General features: G+C 43.5%; 1 protein-coding gene across 5 annotated transcripts in view; it reads right to left on the bottom strand.

Annotated features, from left to right (window-relative positions):
* Nucleotides 1-27,527, bottom strand: part of EGFL7 (EGF like domain multiple 7) — a 50,376-nt gene that overhangs the window by 13,337 nt on the left and 9,512 nt on the right. For 3 of the 5 annotated variants that reach the window (XM_033960603.1, XM_033960600.1, XM_033960601.1), the window contains 4 exons: nucleotides 10,518-10,693; nucleotides 4,398-4,520; nucleotides 2,886-2,998; nucleotides 2,114-2,209 (listed from right to left, as the gene is read on the bottom strand). In XM_033960603.1, the coding sequence (XP_033816494.1) occupies nucleotides 2,114-2,209; nucleotides 2,886-2,998; nucleotides 4,398-4,520; nucleotides 10,518-10,597 (412 nt within the window). In that variant the 5' untranslated portion in view covers nucleotides 10,598-10,693. Of the gene's footprint in view, nucleotides 1-2,113; nucleotides 2,210-2,885; nucleotides 2,999-3,385; nucleotides 3,822-4,397; nucleotides 4,521-10,517; nucleotides 10,694-23,776; nucleotides 23,908-27,527 lie in introns of those variants that run through there. The other 2 variants (XM_033960604.1, XM_033960605.1) reach the window with 2 other exon arrangements.

Raw genomic sequence — 27,527 nt, forward strand, 5'->3', positions numbered from 1 at the left:
AGAACACTGCTATCTGGTGACCTTAAAATAGATCTAATCTAATCTTTGGTTTATATACCAGGTAATCTCCCAGTGGAGCTCGACTCGGTTCACATGTAATTAAGACTAGAGTACATAGCAGAAAACATAGGAGAAGGAAGAACTAATTAAAAACTAAAGTACATAAGAAAAGCATAAGAAAAATAACTATAATATTATCATTTCGTTGAGACTGTAGTGAAACCATTTAAAAATTGCGAGAACAACAATGTTTTCAGGCATTTACAAAAATAATTGCAGCTGGCCTAAAAGCCTAATGGAGTCGGGAAGTTCATTCCAGATCTCTACAAACTTGAAAACAAAAGATAGACTGAGCTTCCCAGCAGATTTAATTCCCTTAAAGGAAGGGAAAGCTAACTTATATCTTTGCGTGTTTCTCAAATGGCAAAGTCTAAGGGTATTCCAACATAAGAGGACAAAAAGATCAAATATTCCATAGAGAAGCTTGAAGATTATGCATGCGCATTTAAACTGGATTCTAAATCGAACTGGGAGCCAGTGAAGCTTTATCAACAAAGGGGAAACATGATCATACTTTCATTTCCCAAAAATGAGCTTAGCTGCAGTATTCTGTATTAACTGAAGTTGTTTTAGACTGCTCTGCTTAATGCCCAGATAAACTGAGTTACAATAATCTAGCTCAGAAAGCACAGTGGATTGAACCAACATTGAGAAATGTTCTTGATGGAATAGTGATCTGACCTTCCTCAATATGCGCAGACTAAAAAAACACTTTTTTGTCAAGGAATTTATCTGTTCATGAAATGTAAGTGATGAGTCCAAGATGACACCCAGAACTCTAGATGAAAAATCTATATCTAATCTAATCCTTAGGTTTGTATACCGCATCATCTCCACGTTCGTAGAGCTCGACGCGGTTTACAATAGGAGAAATAGGATGGAACTACAACAGAGGGTTAGAGGTAGAAGTGTGAAGAAAATTTAGAGGACTTGGGATGCCAAGATATAAGAGTTTCCTTGATTCCTAAGTTGGAGGGAGACTTACATTTTTTGAGAAAAGCCAGGTTTTCAGATGTTTGCGGAAAACTTGGAGAGAGCTCAAGTTCCGAAGAGGGGAGGTAAGGTTGTTCCAGAGCTCAGTGATTTTGAAGTGGAGGGAGGTCCCTAGCTTTCCTGTGTGGGAAATGCCTTTTAGCGAGGGGAAGGATAGTTTTAATTTGTGGGAGGATCTGGTGGTATTAGGGTTTGAGGAATTCCAAGAAAGAGGGATAAAGGGAGGGAGGATACCATATAGGATTTTGAAAGTTAAACAGGCGCATTTATAGTGGACCCTGGCGATTATTGGAAGCCAGTGGAGCTTGGCCAGGAGTGGGGAGACATGGTCAAATTTACTTTTAGCGAAGATGAGCTTGGCCGCGGCATTCTGAATCCGTTGGAGTCTGTGGAGGTTTTTCTTAGTTAGGCTTAAGTAGATAGAGTTGCAATAGTCCAATCTGGAGAGGCTGATGTAGTGAGATACCTGTTTTCAATGTGACAGAGGAAGGGAGGTTTTCTAATCTTGGCCCAATCCAAAGCAATTTGGTTTTGGCAGCGTTCAGTTTCATTTGAATAGACAAAGCCCACAGTTGAAGTTTAGAAATGCAGCGGTCTATACTAGGGACCAGGTTGTTAAGATCAGGATCAACTTTTAATAAAATGAAAATATCGTCTGCAAAATAAATATAGTCTCTGTTGATGAAAGGCAAAAGTTTTTCAGAGAAGTCTTATATACATATTAATATATTAGGCTTTTACATGTGTTTGTTGGATTTCTTAAAAAACTTTTTTTATCCACCACTGTCCAAAGACCTAAGAAAACTTCAAAATTAAAATTTATTTCCAATTAAACCTAGTAAGGTGTTTGTTTATAAGTGGTAAATACTAGCAGGGCTAGACAGTAGCAGACACTTAGGGGAATTTATTTAGTCCTGGATTACTGTTGATTTAAAACTCTCATGTGAATGTCCATGAAAAATACGGAGTTCAGAAATATTGACACAGGTGTGTAGTTCATCAAATGTGTCCAGGTGCATAAAATTATTGCAATGGTTTATTACCCATATTTCTGCATTACCTGTCTGGCAGTATTTTCCATTCCACCCTAAAGGACAATCACATCTGCTGATATCTGTACATTTCCCACCATTCTGACAAGGAATTCTGCAAGGTCCTAAGAGTAAATATAATATGTTTACAAGGTTTACAGGTCTTGCTACAGTGCCGTTGTGTTCTAAAGAAATACTAAATTAAGAACAAATCTTTTAGGACTCCTTTTACGAAGCCGCGTGAGCGGTTTAACGCTTGTAATAGCGCGTGCTAAACTGTCGTCCGCGCCAGACACTAATGCCAGCATTGAGTTGGCGTTAGTTCTAGCCGCGTAGCACGGGTTTAATATGCGCTAAAAAGCTGCGTGTGCTAAAACCGCTAATGCGGCTTCGTAAAAGGAGCCCTTAATGTTCCGAGAAACTGAACAAGTAAATGCAGGGCGCTTATCATATCTCTGATATACTGGAGAAAGGACAATGATATTTTAACAGCCATGTGAACAAGGCATTTGAGAACAATTCTGCCGATGTTGGGTCATGCGCTTTCTAGTAAACCAGATGGATTTGACATTCTAATCATAGGGCAGCATATGAATAAGACATTGTATACAGCAGTTGAAAGTGACAAATGGGGAGAACCAAAGTTAATCCAGACAGCTGGAGATTAAATCAATCAGTTCTGCTAAAACCATTTGACTTGCTGTATTTTGTATACTAGATCATTCAAGACCCATTTCAAAAGTCTCTAGTTTCCTGTTGACTCCCACTCATCCCAGCTGGTGTTGGGGAAATGGGTGTTACCTCTGTGGCAGATGTAAGGGTGTTGGTTGGTTCTCCTCCACCCAGGGCAGCACGCATACAACTGCTGAGGAATTTTCCTGGAAACTTGGCGATAGGCAACTTTGTACGTGGTTCTGGAAGATATTCAAGAATGAAAACCGTGTGATAGCATTTCTACAATACAATTAGGACTCATACTTCCTGTTTCTTCCCCTCTTTTGAAAGTTGCAATAGATTCTAACTGCAGTCAGACCAATATTAACCCTGGAGACAATGAATTCAAAGACAATTGGTGAAGGAGTTGGTTATAGAGATAATACCTTTATAAAGCTACCACATGTCTAAAGATGGAAGTATCGGTGCTACTAGGATCCACTCACTGGCATAGTAAAGGGGTGGGGGCAGTCCGCCCCAAGTGCAGTCTTGGAAGGGGTGCTGGCATCCATCCCTTATGCCCCCCCCCCACTCCTTTCTGACCCCTCCCCCCACTGTACATGTGCACCCCTTCCCTTCCTTCGTACCTCTCTAATTTTCCCTGCGCGAGCAGCATTATGAACTTGCTGCCTGCTCCGTGTCGCCTTTTTCCGACGTCACTTGCGGGCCCCGCACCTAGGATAGCCGACATAATGAGGGCAGTAAGTTCATGAGGTTGCACACACCTGGAAAATTAAAAAGGGAAGGGAAGAACCACTCCGGGTGCCACTCACTCTCGCTACTCCACTGGATCCACTCCTCGGCAATGTCCAGAAAACTAAATACATGTTAACAAAATAGAATCATCTCTACTCAGCCCTTTTGTTGTAGATGTTTTTTTTTGGGGGGGGGGGTTTAAACTACTTTTAGGCAGATTTACTAAGCTTTTTTTTCCACCCATACACTCAGAATAGGTAAATGAGGCCTATACTTTGAATTGTGCTGGATATTCTCTTTCTACTTTTTCTGACCAGGGTGGATCCCCCCTTCTCCTCCTCCCCCCCACACCCACCCATAAATGGAGAAAACAAAAAATGTTTAAAATGAGTTTGGGAAGCCAAATGGACACCAGGGACTAACATTCCCTTTTCATCATGTTCCTATCTACCAGCCCCCAAAAAATAGAGGAGGAGGAGAGACTAAGGAGCTCAGAGTCCCCTTAGACGCTCTGTGCTGTTCTTTAATCTATGGTTGGTTGAGGGGGTTTCCACTTCTCACACCATCTCCTACACTTGAATTTCCAGTCCAGTGAGAACCTGCTCCAACCCTGCTCACTGCCTTTGACAGGAAAGTCCAAAATGCAGGCACCCTGGAGCCCTGCTTAAATCCTCCTACACTAGAAATTGCATCATAAGCAGCATTGAAAGTTGTGCTAATACCTTCAATACATATACTACCCAATTAAAGAACACCAAAATAGGGGTTCTGTCATTACCTTATTTGAGAGATTTATTGAAAGCAGTTGCAGTTCACAGCTAAAGGCAGGTTGATACACTGATCTCTCTATTTTGTTTTCTATATATGTATTTAGCAGAAAGCATGCTTCATTTTGCACATTACCTGTATGTACTGCAGAGCCTAGGCCCCTCACAGGTCTTCATGTAGGGTTTGTGAACTGCTTGCACGTAGGATTGTGTGTGTCGTTCTGTTCCACTTTCTGTGGCAGCACTGCATATTCGACGACTAACCTCAAAACACACAGAGTAAATGTTATGGGAAGCGTCCGATTAACGCAGTCGCAGATAATTTACCAATGCTTCAAAGGGATACACAGCATATTCACGATAGGAAACTATCCCTTAATTCTATAAACTTCCATGTACAATTTCATGCTTAGCACACAAAGGCCTGGATTCACTAACCTGCCCAATCGGGCCCAATCCAGGTCCGATCCAGGCAGGTCCGATGAATTCAGGAACAAAAAATATGCAGATGGAGGCGATCAGAGGAACACCCCCATCTGCCTGCACGGATCTCTCTATAGCTATCCCCATCTGTAGATGGTCTGCGCATGCCCGTCTGAGACACGACCTTTTTTTTTTTAACTTAAAACTTTAGTTTTTAACCCTGTGAGCATGTGGTTTTAACACACTTTAAACCCACAGGTTAAATCCATGGGCTCACTGGGTGGGGAAGGGCAGGAGAATGGCGATGCAGCAGGAGAGATTCGGGGAAGATCGAGGCAGAGCAGGGCGGCATGAGGGCGAGCAGCAGAGTTAAGAAGCAAGGCAGAGCAGGGCAGCATTGGGGGCAAGCAGGCAGGAGAGATTGCAGGGCAGAGAGCAGGGCTTCCAATCGGAAAGACGTTTTCAACTGGTCCCCATCAGTCGCTTCTTCAGGTGATTGGCCAGCACAGTCGGATCAGAAATTTGGTGTAATGAATCGGGTCGCTGCCCAATTTGCATGCGTTTAACCTCATTTGCATACATGGATTCGAAGCGGATCGCAGGAGAGGTAAGTGAATCAGGCCGGATGGAAATATGATAGTAAAGGCTTTGTGAATCTAGCCCAAAGTCACATGCACAAGCTATAGAATATCAGTTGCAAGTGTATCTTAATAGCATAATTAATTGCTAATTGGAATTAATGACCAATTATTGGCTGTAATTGGTTTTAATTGACACTAATTAGAAGTTATGTACATAAACTGCCACTAGAGGATACTCTACAAACAGCATGAGAAAAATCCATAGTGTATATCTGTAAGGGGGTGTGGACCTGGGAAGGGCATGGTTGGATCAGGGGTGTGCCTAGAACATATAAAATACTAGCTACATTAGCTGCGAGCATTTATACCAGCCATTCAATTAACATAAAGGATTGGCTCTAAAGTTAGGCACATAAGTACAGTAGAATCCCGATTATCTGGGACTCAAGCAACCGGCGGCACTCTCACCCAACTAGCCCAAATAAAATTGTCCTCCCTCCTGACCCACCAACCCCTCCCTCACCTCCCTGAAGCAGCAGTGGCAGCCAGTTAGCAGATGTGTTTTCCCTAAATGTTTCTTCTCTTTCTTTAAAGATTGTAGTTCATCGCCCTCACCTTCTGTACCAGTTACTTATTTGTACGTATATACTTTGTATTTAATTGCATAAAACTGTTTTGTTTTGTCCCCTATTTTTAAAATGTTTTACGCATTGAAGTATTTGACATTGCTTGGACCACAAACCTTAATAAAACTTGAAACTTAAACAGGCTGTTCACGACCAGCCCCAGCAAGGCCTTTCCTCTGTCGCATCACTGATCATATATATTTATAAATTTGTCACCCCCAACAACTACTGAGATGATTCTGAGCCACTATACATAAACAGGGGAATTCTATACATGATACTTAAAATTGTGCATGCAAATTTGGGCTTCTGCTCAACTTGCACACATAATTTAATTGAGTAACAAGCTTATTAGTGACAATTTGGCACTAACCATTATTGGTGTTAATTAGCAGCAATTTGAATTTACATGTGCATCTTGCTAAGCGCTATTCTCTAAAAATGTACACACCTGTCCTTTAGAACAGTGGTTCCCAACCCTGTCCTGGAGGACCACCAACCAGTCAGGTTTTCAGGATAGCCTTAATGAATTGGCAAGAGGCAGATTTGCATACCTAGCACCTCCATTATATGCAAATCTCTCTCATGCATATTCATTAGGGCTATCCCAAAAACCTGACTGGCTGGTGATCCTCCAGGACAGGGTTGGGAACCACTGCTTTAGAATGCAACTGAAAAAGGGGTGTGGCCAGTGGAGGAGCATAGATGAGTGAGGGGCATTCACTAAAGCAGTGGCGTGGCCAAACTGGTTATTTTGGGTGGGCCTTCCAAACCACTTTCCCCCTTTCTCCTGCATCACTCCCTCTCTCCTTCACTCCCAAATCTAGTACTTGCCCCTCCCCCCCTGCAACTTGACAACTCACTTCTCCTGTGTATCTTATCACATTCACAGACACTGCTGCGTTGGTCTCTGCAGACTTCCCTCTGATGCATCCCGCCCTCACTGATGTCACTTCCCATTTCCTCTGGCCAAACACAGCAGAGGGAAGCCTGCACAGACCAGCGCAGAGTGAATGTGTGTTTCTGTTGCCGCTCATGAATGTCTTGAGGTATATAAGGAAGAAGTTATCGGTCCATGGACAAATTCGGTGAAGGAAGAGAGGAAATTAGAGAACAAGAGGGCATTCGGAAAAGTTGAAAGGGGACAGATTCAAAACGAATGCTAGGAAGTTTTTCTTTACCCAACGTGTTGTGGACACCTGGAATGCGCTTCCAGAGGGCGTAATAGGGTAGAGTACGGTACTGGTGTTCAAGAAAGGATTGGACAATTTCCTGATGGAAAAAGGGGTACAAGGGTATAGATAGAGGATTACTGCACAGGTCCTGGACCTGTTGGGCCGCTGCGTGAGCGTTCTGCTGGGCACGATGGACCTCAAGTCTGACCCAGTGGAGGCATTGCTTATGTTCTTAAATGAGGTGGACCAGGTGGCCACCCTGAAAGAATGTTGAAGGGCCACACAGGGTGGGCCTGAGCCATGAATGGATGGGCCTTTGCCCACCCAGGCCCATCTATAGCACCCACACTGCACTAAAGATGCATACGTTATTATAGAATTTGAGGGATCTGCACCTAATTTAGGCATAGGGATTTACACAGGGGTTCAAGTTGGTGTAAGTCCTCATGCCTGAAAGTTGGTCACAGATACTGGTACACTATTCTGTCAACTTGGAGCACTGTTTATAGAAGAGTGCTGAGCGTGCATTTTTTTCAGCACCTAAATATGGGCACCATTTATTGAATGTATTTATATGATGCTTATATATGCCACAGGGATCCTAAGTGGTTTACACTGGATAGTGATCAGGTGCTCTACATGTCTTCCCTATATGTCCCAATCTGCCTATGGTACCTGGGGCAAAGGAGGGTTGAGTGGCTTGCCCAGGTATCTAAAATGAAATCGGGGCCTTTGGCTTCACGTTCCCATGCAGTTTTAGGCTCCCTGGACTAGCTTAATCCAGATGTGTTTAAAATGCTGCACAAAGCACTGTTACCATAAAGTGTTTGTGAAATCTGTTAAGAAGCTCTGTGTTACAAGTTCCTGCTTGCTTTTAAACGTACCAGTAGAATTGAAAGGAGCAAATAATGTTTGGGGAATGATTCAGTCTTGTGATAAGAACATAAGAAGAACATAAGAAGTTACCCCCGCTGAGTCAGACCAGAGGTCCATCTTGCTCAGCGGTCCGCTCCCAGATTAATTTGTAACTTACCTCTAATCCCATCCCTATAATCTACCTCTACTCTTATCTGTACCCCTCAATCCCTTTGTCTTCCAAGTACCTATCCAAAGCTTCTTTGAACCCCTGTAGCGTGCTCCTGCTTATCACATCCTCTGGTAGCGCGTTCCATGTATCCACCACCCTCTGTGTGAAAAAGAACTTCCTGGCGTTTGTTCTAAACCTCTCCCCTTTCAATTTCTCTGATGTAGCAGGGTGGGAAGCCTCTGAGTTCAGCTGTAAGAACTAGTGGCCTAGTGGTTAGAGCATGAGGCTTGACATCCAGGGGTGCCCAGCTCAAATTCCACTACTGTTCCTCAGGTACCCAATTAACCCCTCCCCCTTTTATGAAGCCGTGTTGAGGTTTTTTATCGCTGGCCATGACAGTAAAAGTTCTGACGCTCATAGGAATTCTATGAGCATCGAGGCTTTTACCGCCGTGGCTGTTGATAAAAAACCCTAATGCAGCATCATAAGGGGGGGGGGGGGCGGTAAGATTGTGGGTCCTCTAGGGATATAGAAAAATACTTAGTATACCTGAATGTAACTTCTCTTGTGAGCAAAATCCAAATAAGAATGCGCACGGCAATGCTCCAATGACAGTTTTGCCTCTTGTGTTCCAGAAGAATTAGCTGTGCCCTGACTTAAGATGGTCACTGTAGGCCAGTGGTCTCAAACTCGTGGCCCGGGGGCTACATGCGGCCCGCCAGGTACTATTTTGAGGTCCTGACTCCTCGGTATGTTTATCATAATCACAAAAGTAAAATAAAAGAGTTTCTTGATCATATGTCTCTTTAGCTACAAGTTACAATATTATTATTAAGACTTAGTCAAAAGGAAAGATTTATAAACTATATAGAGTTTTACCTCATGCAAAATTGTCATTTCTTTAATAAGACATTAACTAATTTTTCTGCGGCCCTTCAAGTACCGACAAATCCAAAATGTGGCCCTGCAAAGGGTTTGAGTTTGAGATCACTGCTGTAGGCATACCAAAAGTCATATGTTCTCTAACGAAATTCAGGCACATAACTGGTGGAATCAACTGGGTACACCAGACATCTGTGGCAAAGTTCAGTCACTGATGACAGAGTAGTTCCAATTTAGGTGAAAGCCCAAAAGAACAGGAAGAAACCACAGGGCGAACACAAATACACTTCTTATCCTGCCTATTCGAGGGCCTGAAATGATATTTTGATGTTGTGACTCTGTATTGATGACATTCTGCTTAAAAATATGAGCATTATGAGAAAAGATAGCATAATGACCCGCTCTCCCCTCTCCCTCTCCCCTCCCTATTCCACCAAAACTTACGGCACTGTTATATATATAATCTGTTATCTTCATTTTATCGTAATTTTACATTGCTATTTATTCCCAGCAGGTCCTGTCGGACATTACCTACTAAAATGTACATCTTATATTTTGCTCAGCAAATTGTATTTCTATACTATTGCCTCTTAAGGTCTCTGCTCTCTATATTTCCTCTGAATATCTGCTTATTGTAATTCGCTGAATGTCCAGCTCTCTTGATTGTAAACCGCCTAGAAGTCGCAAGATTGTGGTGGTATAGAAGAATAAAGTTATTATTATTATTATCATCCATAGTCTTACACACCTATAAGTTGCAAACATTCAAACTCAGATGAATATATTTTTCAATACCTCATTCATGATCTCCAGCCATATTTAATTTAAAGGGGATGAGTTCCCTTTGAGGAAAAGCTATAATGGCTAGGGCTCTTCAGCTTGGAGAAGAGACCATTCAGAGGAGATATGACAGAGGTCTATAAAATACTGAGTGAAGTGGAAAGAGTAGATGTGAATCGCTTGTTTACTCTTTCCAAAAAACACTAGGACTAGGGGGTAGGTGGTGAAGCTACCAAGGATTTAAAACAAACTGGAGAAAATATTTCTTCTTCACACAACATGTAATTAAACTCTGGAATTCGTTGCCAGAGAATGTGGTGAAATCAGTTACTTTTCAGGGTTTATAAAAGGTTTGGATAATTTCCTAAAAGAGAAATCATAGGCCATTATTGAGATGGCTTGGGGAAATCCACTGTTTATTCTTGTTTTACTACTTGGGATCTAGCTAGGTACTTGTGACCTGGGTTGTCCACTGTTGGAAACAGAATACTGGACTTTTTGGACCTTCGGTTTGTCTCAGTATGGCAATTCTTATGTTCATATATTCCACCCATATGCTGTTACTGGATTTAAAGTGCATATAAATAAAATGGGAAAAAAAAAAATCACTGGAGAATTAGGGCCCATAATCAACAAGTCTGGATTTCTGAACTTGTCTTTTATGTCCTCAGCTGCCTCTCACCTTAGTAGAGCCATTCCCATTGTAGCTAAGAGAAAAGCTCCATATTATCTGCAAAGCCCTAATTGCAAAGAAAAGCTTACCCAGAATGGTACAAGTATTCATTGCCAGTCACATCAAGGATTAAGATAAATCCTGCAAAGAGACAGCTGATTCTCCACATTTCCTGTCCACTGCGTGCTCTTACGTGTGGTGGTCCCTCTCGTTCTTCACTGCACCAGGACCAGCTCCAAGAGCATGGACCCCTTCAGCGGGATACCTTGGAATTGTAAAAAGAGAGATTTGAGGATGGAACTTCTCCATAGCAGTCCTGTCATAAAAACAAAGTGTGCTTGAAAACACAAGAAACCAGACTGAATCCAAGTTTTTGCACCTCTGGAAAATCAGGGCAACCAAACAGAGCCACTATATTATTTGGCTTTTGATCACACCTTTTTCTACAGTAGTTAGCTACATTCAGGTATTTTACTGGAAGGCTCACACTATACCTGAGGCAATAAAGGGTTAAAGTGATTTGCCATAGATCACATGAAGTAACAGTAGGGTCTGAACCAGGCACCTCTCTGGCTGTCAAGCATGCTACTCTAACCACTACCAAAAGCCATTCACTCTGTCACCTGGGGCCTGATTTACACCAGTTTTATCACCCACATTCGACATCTGCCTTTGGATTCTATAAAGGTCGGCCAAATTTGGATCCTACATATGCATGCAAATTAATTAATGAGCTGCTAACAATCAGTTACTGATGTTAATTAGCACTAATTAGGACTTACATGCATAACTGGCTTTAAACTGTTGCACACCTAAATTGTCAACTCAAAAGGGGGTGTGGCCAGAAGGGCACTCCCAAAATTTAGGTGCTGTGCTGTAGAATGGGGTCATTTATGCACCCAATTGCCATTGGTTCCATGCCAGCATTTACACCAGGTTTCAGCAGGCACAAGTCCTTGTGATGAAAGTAGACATGGGAATCTGCACTAAACGCCATTCTATAAAGGTTGCTTAGCACTAAGGGCCGTCAATTGAGTGTCAATCATACAATGGCGCCGGGTACAGAATCGAACCTCTGGCAAAATAGGTGCCGGAAATGTAGGGCCAGGGTTTTTCAGGCCTACATTTGCAGCGACTACCTTTCATGTGGATCGTGCCTCCATAGGCGCTTCAGGCCGCCTAATGCCACTTCCGGCATTAGCTACGCCAGAGCGTGATTCTGCACTGATTTTTTAGGCACCGGTGTCTTGAAACTCAGTTAAAAACATTGTTTAAACAGCATTTTTTTTTTTTTTACTGAGCTTGGGCATCTACTAGCACCTACAAAATTGGCGCCAGTTAGAGGATCTGGGCCTAAACAACCTTTATTGAATTCATGTTTAGCGCAGATCTTTAACAGCGCCTCCCTCTAGGTGCCATTTGCTGAATCCAGCCCCCAAAGCTCTCTGTTGCAGATAATACATTCCACGCAGCAAAAAAGCAAGGAGAGAAACCCCACGAAAAATTAACAGAGAATGAAAGCGTGGGGATGGAACTGTACACAAGTGAATACATATGTATTTTTTTTAAAAAGTCAATAAAACAGTCTTTTGAACCTGCGCAGCAGAATTCAGCTCTTGCATCGATGGCTTGCGCTGCCCCACAGTTAACCACATCGGGTCATTGAAAAGGTTCTATTCGTCCACTCACAGAACTCTTAGCCACAGGTTCCATTTGTCCACTCAAGGAACACTTAATCACAGCAGCCCATGAACGGTTCACAAACGCCAACAATTCCAAAATGCTGCCGCCCTTGGCCGGTAGCCAACGATCATGCCTTTTTAAATATCTGATGAGTGGTGCTTTTTCCCCATGACAGCCATGGTTGCCATATTGGCAACTTGCTGACATCCCACATTATATACCCACGAAGTCTGCGTGAAACACGTGTATTCGGTCATTGGTGGTGTGTCCCTGTCAGAGGTAGCATCCTTGAAAGCAGGTTACTACTACGACTATTACTACTATTTATTATTTCTAAAGTGTGAATGGCATACACAGCGCTGTACATTTTAACATACAATAGACAGTCCCTGCTCAGAAGAGCTTACAATCTGTAGTTTCAGTACATTAGGGCTCCTTTTACAACACTGTGCTAGCAGTGGCGTAGTAGGGGGGCGTGGTCCACCCCGGGCGCCATCATGGTGGGGGCACCGGCACCCCCCTTCCTTTCCACCCCCTCGCCTCTTCCCACTCCTCACTGCCACACACGCGCCCCCCCCCTTACCTTCCCCCATACCTCGAGTAGTTCACGTCCACAAGCAACAACTTCAACGTGCTCCTTGCAACCACGTCGGCTTTCGCTGATGTCACTTCCGGGTGCTGCACACAGGAAGTGACATCATAGGGAGAGCCGACATGTGAAGTTGCGTCACCCCTCTTCCTCTGTACACCCCCCACTTCTTCCCACTCCTTCCCCGCCATATGCACGCTCCCCCTTCCCCGTACCTCTAGTCATTCACCTTCACAAGTAACAACTTCAACGTGCTCCTCGTGACCACGTCGGCTCCTGCTGATGTCACTTCCAGGCGCCACGCATAGGAAGTGACGTTGGAGGGAGAGCCGACACAGTCGTGAGGAGCACGTTGAAGTTGTTGGTTGCAGCGGTGAACAACTAGAAGTATGGGGAAGGGAAGAGGGCGTGCACACGGCAGGGGGAGTTGGGCAGGAGCAGGGGGCAGAGACGAGAGCGGGGGAGGGGTGCCTCTCACCCTCGCTATACCACTGCGTGCTAGTGATTCCCACACAATGCAAAGATAATCCTTTAAGATCCTCCCTTAATACTCACACTAGAATCCAAAGTGTAGGTAGACTCTCAGAGATGCCACCATTATATTCAAATATGATTTCATAGTATATGGCTTTAAGTATCAAGTCCTCATCGGGTCCGATGTTTACCAATGCTTCTAATTTGTAAAATGAACCAACATTTCTCAAAGATACTTAGCTTAGTGTTCGTGGTCAAATTTCAAGGGACTAATCAGCCAACATGTTTCACCCCGAGGGGTTTTTTTCAAGGTTATTATCCCTTAGTGCAGCTATTGCCCATATATCGACCACTCGGTGAGTATACCACACAACTTATATGATGAAGCTCACAGGAATTGAATGAGCTGTGTTACATTTGCTGTGTGGGAATTGCTAGTGCCACTTTGTAAAAGAAGCTCTAAGAAGTGCAATAACCCTTTCTAAGGTTTGCATTTTGAGGGTAATTTTGTAAATGGTTTTTTTCATGTATAATGCATGCTTTGCACATGGAAAATAGCTCTTAGGGACAGTTCTGCGAAGCTATTTTAAAAAGGCATATCAGTAGGGTTACCAGATGTCTAGGAAAACCCGGACATGTTCTCTTTTTAGAGGACTGCCCGGGCTCCTGGATGGACTTTCCAAAACCCGGCATCTGTCCAGGTTTTGGAAAGCCCTGATGAGCTCCGGCTGCACCTTGAGGGCCTCTGTCACACCTATCCGTGCATGCTCCAGATGCAGTTGGAGCTCATCCGGAAGAAAAGAGGAGGCTTTGTGAGGATGGGGCTTGAGGCAGAATGGAGTGAAACTGGCCAGGGCTGGGGTGGGGTCATGTGTCTGGAGAAAAATATGAAACATAGAAGCATAGAAGATGACGGCAGAGAACAGGGGAGGTTTGTCATTGCCTTCTCCTGTTTAGTGTGTGGCTCTACTGTGTTGCTGCTGCCCAGCATGGGGCTCCTTGGCATATGGTGCCTGATATGCCTAGGTGGTCTCCCATCCAGGATCTAGCCAGATCCAGCTCTGCTTAGCTTCCAATAGTAAGCATGGGCCTACTCGAGGCAGCCAGACTATGAGTGCTTTTAAGGAAAGGAACATCAAAAGTAATATTTTGGGCATGTCACATTGACACCCTACTATTAAATGCTCTAGGAACAATCTGTGAAAATTTAAATGTTAGAAGACTGTGGTTCCTTACTGCACTGTATACGTGATGCATGCAGATACCTAAGAGCCAAACTTCTAATGTAATAAAAACAATCCCTAACAATCAAAGTAGAATCCAGATGGAATGGGAGCAGAAAAAAGCTGGACCAGTTGGAACTGAACTGGAAGCTCCATTTTCTCCCACTTTGGATCTTTGGAATCTTTTATCCCACTGTATGTAAATCTCATTTACGCATATTCATTGTTGATATCCCCCCCCCCAAAAAAAAAAAAACACACACACAAAAAAAAACAGATGTGATTTGCATGTGATCTGCAAAATCTCTAAGATCCAGTCCAAAAACAAAAGTTTCAATCCGTTTCTGGAGCCATATGGTAACCCTATCCATACCCATTATAGAATAACAGGTTTTCACCGAGGTGAAAGATAGAAATCAGATTTATTTGGTTTTAAAATAACCCCACACCCTCCCAATCAGGCCAACATCAGGCATGCAGGAAAGAAAAAAAAATAATAAAGCACTGATTCGAGAAGGCAGAGGCAGAATTCCTAGTAGATCAGTAACAAGTAATTAAAAGAAACTTTTGACCTCTGGGTCACAGAATTAAAATAAATAAAGAAATGGATCTTGCCCCGTGCTTTTTCAAGGAACTTAGTAACATAATAAATGGCCAGAGAGAAAATCCAGCTGGCCCATCCAGTCAGCTCAGTTGAAATTCCTCTCTGGTTGTCTACCACCTTGTGTAGATAGCATAAGACATTTCTGAACTTAAATCAACACCAGCCCTCCCTCCCTCCCTCTCCCCCCATCACCCATTCTCCCCATCCTGCTGCTGATACTGTCTCTCCCTCTTAAATCCCTCCTAATTATGCTCAAAGTCTAATAAAACTCATACTTTCTGAAACTCGCAATAGTTTCGTAGCCAGATGTTTAAACTTCATAAAATGGCTCACAGAATTGTTTTTCTTGAGAGGTTGTAAAAACTGATGTATCTCACTGCTCTTTTCTCATTAGAATAGCTGCTTTCTTTTCTTTTTTTCAATTTCAGGATCTAAAAAATAATTTTTAGGCCCTATGGGAAACTGCATTGATTTTCTTCATGAATAATGAAGATTCAATTATATGCTCCCAAATCATCTGTTTGGTCGAGGTAATTGTGCCACTTGGACGGCTTTTACTTTTTCTCTCAGTCACACCTCATTCTTTACATGGCTCTTAACATTTGTTTTAAAAAGGTGATCTTACTAATCTCCGCTTTTAGCCCCATGCTGACAGACTAAACTCTGCCCGAAGCTCATCCTCTTATCAGGAATTGCTAAAAACTTACTGAAAGATTAATTTCTATACTTCACTGTAGATGTTCAGTTTCTTTTTTTCACTTGTTAAACCATGTAGATCTGCAAGGTTTTGCAGTATACAAATGCTATTTTATGTTTATGCTATGCTATCAGCCTGTGAAAAACTGAAAGGACCACCAAAGCTCATCCCCAGCAGAAATGAAGGCAGGTAAACTAGGATATAAATCTCACATAAAGATGACATATCTGCTGCTAGGCTTATGCATAATGTGACCATTTAATTTTTTTCTCAAAACAGAACAGGATCCTCAGACCCCCTTAAATATAGTGCAAAATATAGACAGCAGATATAAATTCTCAAAACTGACACATTTTGATCACTAAATTGAAAATAAAATAATTTTTCCTACCTTTGTTGTCTAGTGATTTCATGAGTCTCTGCTTGCACTTCCTTATGACTGTGCATCCTTTCTTTCATTTCTTTCTCTCTCCCTGCCCCCTTTTCTTTCTTTCTCCCTGTCCCCTTTTCTTTCTTTCTCTCTCCCTGACCCCCACAAGCTGCTGCTGCTGCTGCTGCTGCTGCTGCCGATTTCTCCAAGCTGATGCAGCAACAGGTGTGTGCACCTGCAACTACACAAGCCTTCTCCCCACCCCCCGACATCAATTCTGATGTCAGAGAGGAAGTTCCTGGCCAGCCAGGCAGCGATTGGCTGGTCCATAATTTCCTCTCCAGGGGAGGCTTGTGAAGTCGCAGCTGCATGCACCTGATCTGTACTGATCCGAGCTGTGCTTTGCTGATTTGAGCTGCATCAGTAAGGGAGAAGGGCCACTGCTGGACAGGGGGGAGCAGGGAAGGGTGCTGCTAGACAGGGAGGAAGGTAAAAGGAAGGGAGAAGGGCTACTGCTGTACAAGGGGAGCAGGGAAGGGTGCTACTGGACAGGGGGAGGAAAAAGGAAGGGCAAAGGGCTACGGCTGGACAGGGGGAGCAGGGAAGGGGCGCTGCTGGACAGGGGGAGGTAAAAGGAAGGGAGAAGGGCTACAGCTGGACAGGGGGGAGCAGGGAAGGGGTGCTGCTGGACAGAGGGGAGGTAAAAGTAAGGCAGAAGGGCTACTGCTGTACAGGGGGGGAGCAGGGAAGGGGTGCTGCTGGACAGGGGGGAAGGTAAAAGGAAGGGAGAAAGGCTACTGCTGGACAGGGGGAGCAGGGAAGGGGTGCTGCTGAACAGGGAGAGCAGATAAGGAGTGCTGCTGGACAGGGGGGAGGTAAAAGGAAGGGAGAAGGGCTACTGCTGGACAGGGGGGAGCAGGGAAGCGGCGCTGCTGGACAGGGGGAGGTAAAAGGAAGGAAGAAGGGCTACTGCTGGACAGGGGGAGCAGGAAGCAAAGAAAGAAAGAAACAGAAATAAAGAAATATAGGCCAGGATTCACTAAGAAAACCGATCGTGTACCGATTGGTTTGCGAGCCCTTAGTAAGCAGATTTCCCTCCGGCCCAATTCACTAAAGTGTTTAGTGATCCCTTCCCGATCCGTGCATGCAAATGAGGGAAATGGCATACAAATTTGGGAGGGCAACGATTCACTAAACACTTTAGCTAACACTAATTGGGCTTGCCGATCAGAAAAGAAGTGACTGCTGAAGACCAGTTGCTTCTATCCTGGCCAACTCTCCTGCCCTCTCCTGCCCTTTAAAACCACGGGTTCACAATGCTTTATAGAAGAGCAAGCCCGTGGTTTTAAATCCACCACCGCCGCTGCCATTGGGCCCGACGCTGCCCACCTAATCCCCGCAAATATTGCAGGAGGGATGCCAACTCCCTCCTGCCATCACAAAACCGCCATCGGCCCGAACCGGCCAGGCCCGGCCCACCCCTCCCCATACTCTTTAAAATTATGGCAGGAGGGTTCCCATACCCTCCTGCCATACCTACAACTACTAACCCCCCTCCCAACAAGTACCCCTAACTCCCCTCCCTCCCCGAACCCCACCCCCAAAAAAAATTTGCCCCGCAGTAGCGTCAAAAATAATTGCCATCCCTCCTGCCGTTACCTTAGTTTTTGTTTGAGAGTGATGACAGGAGGGAGTGGGAACCCTCCTGCCATAATTATTTTTGACGCGACAACGAGGCAAATTTTGGAGGGGGGCTCAGGGAGGGAGGGGGTTAGGGGCACTTGTTGGGAGGGGGGCTAGTAGTTCTAGATATGGCAGGAGGGAGTGGGAACCCTCCTGCCATAATTTTTCTAAACGCGGCTGTGGGGCAAATTTTTTGGGGGGGTTCGGGTCACTTGTTGGGAGGGGGGAGGTTAATTTTTATTTTTTAATCGTACAGCTAAAACATGCAAAATATCTGCCCAATTTAAAAAAAAAAAAAATTTAAAAGCCGGCAGAAGCCCTGACAGTAGTGACAGGAGGCTGTTTCTCCTGTCAGGGCTTCAGCGATCCGTGCAGTCAGTTGGGGGCGTGCCTCCAATCTCCCCCATTTGAATTACTCCAATCACACACGGATCGAACACGGATCGGAGGGTTAGTGAATCTAGCTCAAAGAAAGGCCTCAGCACCCCATTGTACTAAAAGTTTACACATCTATTCTAGCACTCATTAATGTAACAGGCTTAAACACTAGTTACATCAATAATACAATTTAGAAAATGCTTGAAAACATACCTGTTTGCACAGGCCTTTGCTGCTCCCTAACATATTGCTACTTATCTGCTGCGCATATGTTTTTATTTCTTTGAAGATACTGATGTCTGGATTTTTTTTTTTTTTAATGCAGCATTAAATTTTTACTGGTTTTCAACTGTGTTGTTATATTTTATTTTCATAAGTTTTAAGGATTCTGTTTTTATTAGGATATATATATGAATTGTTTTCTTTTGTGTGATATTTGTGTAGAGAACTACATTGGCTTCCAGTCCATCTGAGAATTCAATTTAAATGCATTTATATTGCATTTAAGATCTTATTTGGCATCTTTATTACTCTTGTCCCTTTGGCTAGAAGCTCTCAGAAACTAAGTGGTCCTTTTACTAAGGCGTGCAAGCCGTTTTAGTGGTGCAGTAAATGCTAACGCGTCCATTATATCCTATAGATACATTAGCGTTTAGAGCACGTTAAAACGGCTAATGCGCCTTAGTAAAACGACCCCTAAAACTCTCCTTTCCTTCCCTTAGGGGCAAAAATAAATCTACCAGAAAACAGCCATTCTTTCTCCTATAAACTAACAGAGCTTTGGAATAACTTGCCACTCTCGCTAAGAAGCTTAGGCCCCTTCTTATCATTTAAGAAGGTTCTGAAGACAGTTCTGTTCGCCAAACCTTTTGGAAATTAATTATTCTACCTCTCCCAAATTGGATTTTCCTTTGTTTTGTTTTTTATTACTTTACTCTTAATGTTAACCGAATCGAGCTCCAAATTGGTTGATGACCCAGTTTATAAAACTAAGTTGTAGTTTAGTTTATGAATGTTTTATGTAACCCATCTAGAACTGGGCAATGGTGTGGATTGTAAAAATTTTTTAAATAAATAGTCAGGAAAGGCTCATCAGTGAGGTCATAGCATAAACATACTCCTTATGTGGATTTTCAGCAGTCTAAGCCATATGTTTGTTGAATATGCTGACCTAACTTTATATGGATAGCCGCCGTATATAAAGTTTAGATTGCTTTGATGTTGTGGTCAGACATATTGTGTGTTTTTATTCATCATTTCAAATAAACATGATTTAAACAAAGTTGGGTGGATTGCTACTGCTGCAATCTTGTTTATATAGATATATTATATGCCTATTGGATATTGCCTTTATCTACACAGCATAAAATCCTACATTGGGGAGGCCTCTGGTCCCTTCCTCCTGCTATCCATATAAAATGTAGCTATTTATACCAACGCAGGTTTGTGGCTATCAGGCTGTCGGCACCAGACACTGACTGCAAGAGTGGTTCTAAATAAGGGAACCCTTCATCTATGTATCCTTCAAAGCAATTCTTGCAGAGGGTCCAAAAACCCAACAACAATTCCTTTTCTGTAACTGACTGACTGACTCCAAGGCAGATGCAGTACACAGTAAATAGTCACACAGTAAATGACGGCAGATAAAGACCTGAACGGTCCATCCAGTCTGCCCATTAGTTGTTCTCATTAAACATACATGATTAAATTAACTTCTCTTCTTTGATATTTCTGGGCCACAGACTAAAGTCAGTGTTGGGTCATGAGAAACCACCTGATTGCTGCTTCATGTGATTCTTTCCTATACTGAAACCCACTGAGCTCCTTGATGAAAAAGCGTGGAATAAATAAACGCTGATAATTATGATGACACCCGGCAGTATTAAATTACAGATTCCTGCCTGAGTAAAACATCTCTGCTCTGATTTTCTTTCCTGCCTACCTCCTGGTAGCATGCTGGGATTAAAAAAAAAACAAAAACAAAAAAACCCCAGCAATCACACGCATAGACCTCAGACCATGTTGTCTTTCCATTTTATTAAAATGAAAACAAACCCTAACAAGCAGTGGCATAGTAAGGGTGAGCAGTGCCCAGGGGATGCCCCTCCCCCGCTGCCACTTGTACCCCCTTCCCTTTCCCCGTACCTTTTTAACTTCTCTGGCGTGAGCAGCATGCCCATGTAAGTGTCAGCGCACCCTTTGATATCACTTCCTAGGTGCAGGTCCCGGAAATGACATCAGAGAGAGCACCGATGTCGACGCGGGCAGCAGCCTAGCACCGGGGAAGTAAAAAAAGGTACAGGGGAAGGTGAGGGGCATGTACGCTATGACAAGGAGAGAAGCAGGAGGGGCAGAGAGGAGAAGGGGCATTGTGTCATTAGGGAAGACCGCACCCAGGGCACACTGCCCCCCCCCCCGGGTGCCCCTCACTGCTAACAAACAGATAACAACCAAGAGTACATTTTGCTTCTGCTTCCAAAGCCTTTAAGGACCTGTGTCCTACCGTTTAACAGGTTCATAGACAATGGCGCGAAAGACAAAAGCGTGCGCCAACAATTGAGCGCAGCGCGCACCGCCGTGCTGCTCTAAATTAGTTTTTAGGGGCTCCAACGGGGGGTTTTGTTGGGGAACCCCCCAGTTTACTTAATAGACATCGCGCCGGCGTTATGGGGGGTTTGGGGGGTTGTAACCCTCCACATTTTACTGTAAACTGAACTTTTTCCCTAAAAACAGGGAAAAAGTGAAGTTTTCAGTAAAATGTGGGGGGTTACAACCCCCCACCCCCCCCCACAATGCCTCCACAAGGTGGCGCGATGTCTATTAAGTAAAGTGGGGGGGTTCCCCCCCACACACCCCCATCGGAGCACTAAAAACAGTAATTTAGAGTGGTGCAGTGGCGCGCGCAGCGCTCAGTTGTCTGGGCGCGCCTTTGTCCCGGCGTGCATGTTGCGCTCCATTGTCTGGGCACGCCTTTGTCCCGGCACGCTTTTGACCTGACACCGTTTAACAAGATCAACATCAAACTGCATTTGTTTCAAGCTTTCCTTAAAATGTCCCTAAAATACATTCTTCCTAATGAATGGTCTCCGTCAGAACTGACATTCGGAGCATGCGGATGGCAACAAAGGAAGAACAAGGCCAGCGCATGAGTATCAGGGACCCTAGGCAAACCTTCAACTTTGCCCCCCACCAGCCCTCCTCCCTCTTCTCCCCCTGAGATTTAGATACTTAAAAATGACAGTCATGATTACCCCCATCTCATTATTCTCATAATAGTCCTGCACAAAATGGATGTCACTTTCTTTTGTGTATAACACTTTTGCAGGTACTACTGCTTATCACTTCTATAGTGCTACTAGGCGTGCACAGTGCTGTACAGTAAACACATAAGAGCCAGTGCTCAAGGTAAATAGCTTATTTGAACACTGCAAGTAAAAGTACCTGCTGATAATTCTTTGAATGTGTTTAGCTGTCAAAATGTATTGTTTTTTTCTGTTTGCTTTTGCTGCAGCTGCTCTTTGCTGCCCTCCAAAAGCTGCCACCCTACGCCACTACATACATAAGAATTGCCATACTGGGACAGACCAAAGATCCATCAAGCCCAGTATCCTGTTTCCAACAGTGGCCAACTCAGGCCCCAAGTCCTTGGCAGAAACCCATTCCAGAGCTGAGATTGTGATGTCATAATGCCTCATTCCACCAATGCCTAAGAGACAACCTCATCAGTGATGTCACAATGGCTTAATTGTCCTATACTTGGCTCACATAAGAACATAAGAGTTGCCACACTGGGACAGACTGAAGGTCCATCAAGCCCAGTATCTTGTTTCCAACAGTGGCCAACCCAGGTCCCAAGTACCTAGCTAGACCCCAAATATTAAAACAGATTTTATGCTGCTTATCCTAGGAATAAGCAGAGGATTTCCTCAAGCCATCTCAATAATGGCCTATGGACTTCTCTTTTAGGAAATGATTCAAACCTTTTTTAAGCCTTGCTAAGCTAACTGGCTTTTACCACATTCTCCGGCAACAAATTCCAGAGTTTAATTATACATTGTGTGAATATTTCCTCCAGTTTGTTTTAAATCTGTTATTTAGTAGCTTCATTACATGCCCTCTAGTCCTAATATTTTTGCTTAATGGCTAAGCTGGTCCTGGATAAGAGCTACCCAGCAGGCAGTACCATGAATATACTGCAGTTACAGAAGAGGATAAATACCTTAGCCACAGAGAATATGGAATACATTTATAGATCTTGTTTTCCTTCTGCATCTTTCTGGTGTTAGTTCTGCACAGAAAAGTTCTGTTGGGCTAATAATATCTCTATCATTTCTCAAAGAGAAAAGAACTCAGCAAGTTTTACTCTAGGACAAAAACTGTGTCCTACCCTTTTTTACAGCTAAGTCTGAGTTACTGTTTCCCCGCAAATCTTCTTTCTTGAGCATTCTCATTAAAAAAACAAACCCTAACAAACCAGAAAGGCCATAAATATTGTCTTCAGACATCTTGGTATACCCACATTAAACTACAGCTACTGTCACACCTGTTAAAACACTATCCAGAGTAAACAATTCAGTAAACTGGAATAGAGAATCTAAAGCCCATCAAAGTGCCCATAAAATACAGGCAATCATCTGACCTAAACTAGAGAAAATCTTTTCTTTTTCTCCCTTTTCTTTCTAATGACTGATTTTATTTATGACGGTAAAATTCAGGAAGGGAATTAAAGTATGTTCTAACATGTCTGGCAAACTTTATTATGTATAGTCAAAAGAAATACTTCTGTTCTAAATATCATTATCAGTAAATACACAGAGAGACATCTAAATGCCTTCAAAGACATATGGAGAGAGAGAGAGAGAGAGAAGCACCTCTAATCCCTTCAGATTCATTCCGGGTGCAATGCCCTAGGCTCCAAGTGATATCTGGTTTTCCTTACTCCCCCAGGTTTTCTTGAATTCCCTTACTGGTTTTACCTCTATTCACCATTCTTCCCAATAGTTTGCCATTTTTGCTGAAAAGAAAATACCTGCATTTGAAACCTAATACAGACCAATTTATGTCCCGCCCTGGTCTCCGACACCTCTGTAAACATGAATGTTATTCATTCTATAAAGCACAATGAAAGGGTTATTTAAGGTCATTCCTCGGAATCCTGTCATAGAGGCATTCCCTGTGTTCTGCGTACTCCTATCAGGACTCCGCCGACCATCGCCGTGCCCTCTGACCTCAGAAGATTTAAAGTTTAAAAGGTACTTTTCGCAGGACTAGAAAAAGGGTCAAGGGTAGGTGCTGACAGCGCAGAGGCTCGCTGTCACCAGGGGGCGCTCGCTCTCTTGCTGCTATTCTTAGCTTATCGCCGGAGGGCTGCAGCTTTGTCAGGTCAGAAGCAGCGCCTCGTCAAGAAAAGCCAGTGAGAGAGCGGCCAACCAAGGGAGCTGAACCTTCTTCCATCAGCTACTAAAGCTGTCCGGCGCTTGCCACCGAGCAAGCCTGCGGCCCCCCTCCCCTCGTGAAAGCTGCAGTATCCTGCAGGGGGGGGGGGGGGCGGGGGTGGAGTGATCTCCTCCGATGCCCCTCATTGGTAGTGACCCCGGAAGCCGAGTCTCGTCCCTCTCCCCTCCCCTCCCCTCTTTTATGCACTTACTGATTGTATTAGCAGCAGTTGGGGGAAAGCCGGCCAGGTCTCTCTCTCTCTCCTCTGTTAACTGTTGTAACTCTAAAACGCTGATTCCGCGAAGGGATACCGGGCGAAAGGGAGGGGGGATCCCCTCGCCCACGTGCCAGCAAGGAACCCCCTTCTTCCTCCCCCGGCAAAAGGAACACCCTCATTGTGACATCAGCCAGGAGGAAGCCCACCTGAGCTCGAGCTCTGGCTTCCCGCAGGCGCCTCTGCATTGCTTTTCGGCTACACTTTTGCTGCATTTGTTAGCCCTTTTGGTTATTTAGTGCTTTAGGTTAATTTATTTTACAAATTGTCATCTGTTTGCTCGATAAAGATTTCCGTCTTTTCCCCTTTCTCACTCTTAAATTGCAGTATTCCCCCTTGCTTGTTTAGTTTTATTGATAGACAGGGCACCTATTGGGGTTGTTGTTGTTTTTTTACTACGTAATTATCTGTCTATCTTTCCTTTGTATTGCTTTCTCCCGCAGTTTGAGAGACTGTAATGTGGGAGGAAGTGGGCTAATAGTGAAGAGCAACTCAGGGTCAGTGTTAATGCAGAGAAACAGCAGAGAAAATGGGGTGTGTGCCCCATAGCCCGCCTGCAAGAAACCCCAAACAAACCTCCTTTGGTGTTAGCCAGTAAGGGGTATCTATGGCATGAGGACCTGTAGTAATTGTCCTGGTTGCCACCTCTTAATGCCAGCCCTGGAGCAATGTGCAGAAAACCAGGGAAGCCAGGGCTTAAATCCCCTTCTTGCAAACCATTGCTTTAGGTGTCCACTTAGCTGTAAGTTCTTACAGATGGGATAAAATGAGTGGTGAGGGTGGGATGTGGGCCGACCTAGGCTTAGGACTCCTTTTACAAAGGTGCACTAGCGGTTTGCCCCGCGCGCTAGCTGCAACCGCCTCCTTTTAAGCAGGTGGTAATTTTTTGGCTTGCGCGGGCTAAAAACGCTAGCGCACCTTTGTAAAAGGAGCCCTTAGTCATCCTGCAGGGATAATCTAAAGTTTTCTAGGCTGCCTGGACCTTATACGTTGTGACTTAGGTGATCAAAAAACAGGTCTAAGTGCCCAGAAGGTATCCAAAGTGACCAGATACCACTACAGATACAGAAGTACAGACCCACACACACTTCCCCAGTAATCACTGCCCCTCCCCCATCACCATAAAAAATCAGATTAAAAACGTACATACCTGCCTCCGGAACATCAGCACTTGGTATAGGAAAACCTAGTAGAGCTGCACAGAGGTGGCTTACGTATTCTCGGAGGTGGGCTAGTGAGCCATAGAGAGGAGGACCCAGGCCCATAAGCCACTCTAACCACTGAGTCCATGATGGAAAATGTGAGTCCAGCAAAAAAAACAAACAAACTCCAAACCCTACTGAACTGCCATAAAGGTGGCACCTGCAGCCATAAGGGCTCTTATGGTTGTAGACAGGTGGGTATAGTAGGTTTTGGGGGTGTTTTGGTGAGATGTTTATGTGGTACCCTTTTTGTGAAGTTTACAGCAGTGTCCTGTAAGGTGCCCCACTACTCTGTTGCCGAGCAAAGTGTTCCAGGACACGGTTAACCTTCTTAATTAGAGAAGTAGATCAGTATAATAGTGTAGGCCTGGGTTTTGGTGGTTTTGAACCAGCATTAGCTGTGCCTTAAAGTTATATGAGGAGCAGACTGGATAGGCAATCTGTTTTAGTTTTGGGGCTTTTAGACGGGGACATCATGTTTTATATATCTGTGGTGGGTATGATGTACAGAGAGTACCTGGGATTAAATATACAGAATCTTTGGGATGAAAGCTATTGGAATAAATAAATTTAGAGCCATGGGGAGCACAGTGAGAAAGAAGGAGGTGCATCCAGTGTGGTATTTAAAATGTTATCTGTTAGAAATTATGCTAAAACTTTGTAGGAGGTAACCAGGCATCTTGATGTAAGCAGATTTGCAAGTATCCCCTCCTTATAATTATTCGCTCATAAGGAGGAGATGTTTCTATCACATACTACAGAAGTAGGTGACACATCTTGGAAAGAGGCTTCTGTAACCCACACTGGAAATGCGAAATACAGGACAGATGATTATGTCTGGCACCAAGTACAGGAGATGTGGGTCCAAAGATGGCTATCCCACACCATATAATTTTCCAGAAACTTCCCAAACCTGTCCTGTCACTCTACAGCCAGCTGGGGTTTCAATCTATCGAAGTGGGCCCTAATCTAAAATAATAATTAATCATTTCAACAATATTGGAAATAGAAATACAGATATTTATAGCAGCTATTTAAAAAAAAAATACTTTAAAATAGAATGCTTTACTATCATTGGATGAGCTGCGCATTCTCCAAGGTCAGTATTCTGGGGGAAATTCTTTAAAGTGTGCTCTAACATGTATGTTCTGATTACATTTATATATAAATATCAAATACAATACAACAATTTGATGTTTCAAAGTCTACGTGTGCTGTACTGCTCCTATGTATTTGAGAAATGTAGCACATAGAACATTACGATCAAATGATGCTTTCTCTATCGCGGGGCCTTTACCATAGAAGGCTTTTCCTGGTCAATTGCATTTTTGTGCATCTCTTTCACATTTTAAAAAGGTATTAAAAGCACATCTTTTTCTGTAGGCTTTTGCGACCGTGTAAAGTATTGTTTATTTTTAAAAAAAATTAATTTGCAGTCTTGTAATAATGTAATAGGGTCCTTTTACTAAGGCACGTTAGACATTTTTAGCACACGCTAAATGCTAACGCATACATTATATCCTATGGACACGTTCACGCATGTTAGCATTTAGCGTGCGCTAAATAGGCTACTACACCTTTGTAAAAGGACTACAGTGTGTTTAGTTTTATTTTTGTAGATTTATTTTATTTTGTGTAAAGTATTGTTTGATTATTTTAAAAACTATAAATTTTAGATTTGTAGTGATAGTTTATTTTGTGTATGTTTTTTTGAAAGCCACTTAGTCTTAGGTGGGATTATCTGAGGGGCTGCTGAAAAGTTCTCAGCCCAAAGTTGGGGCAGTCTCCTTTGAGGACTATACACTTACCCCCTTTTCTACGAAACCGCGATAGCGGTTTTTAGTGCAGAGAGAGCACAGAGAGCCGCACTGCTCCTGACGCTCACTGAGCTCCTATGAGTGTCGGGAGCAGCGCTAGAAACTGTTAGCGCAGTTTCGTAGAAGAGGGAGTTACTGTACTCTTTTACTAAGCTGCGGTAGAGTTTTCTACCACAGCCCGAGGCACTAAATGCTCCGACACTCATAGGAATATTATGAGCAGCATCAGAGCATTTAGCCTGTATCGCAGTTTAGTAAAAAAGGGGAGGGGAGGGATAGTCCAGTGATTTTCCACTTTTTTTTTGATTCTGTCAGAAAAATACGGAACAAAAAAAAGTAGAAAATCTCTGGACTAAGTGTATAGCCCTGTTGGAGACTGCCTCAACTTTGTTGGTTGGGCTGAGAACTGTTCAGCGGCCCCTCGTAAGTTTTAAAAATAAATAAGTAAACAATAAATGAACTTATACTATAGTGTGTATTTTACACATTGACAGAATCTGGGAGGATTCACACTTACCTACTTAACATAGGGGACCTTTTATTAAAGCTTAGCATGTACTAAAGGCTAAGAAGCCCATTTTATATCTATGGGCTTCTTGGCATATAGCGTGTGCTAATTCTGTAAGCGAACACTAAGCTTTAGTAAAAGAGCCTCATAGAATACTAAAA

The sequence above is a fragment of the Geotrypetes seraphini genome, chromosome 10 (genome assembly GCF_902459505.1).
Source record: "Geotrypetes seraphini chromosome 10, aGeoSer1.1, whole genome shotgun sequence".
Lineage (NCBI taxonomy): Eukaryota > Metazoa > Chordata > Amphibia > Gymnophiona > Dermophiidae > Geotrypetes > Geotrypetes seraphini.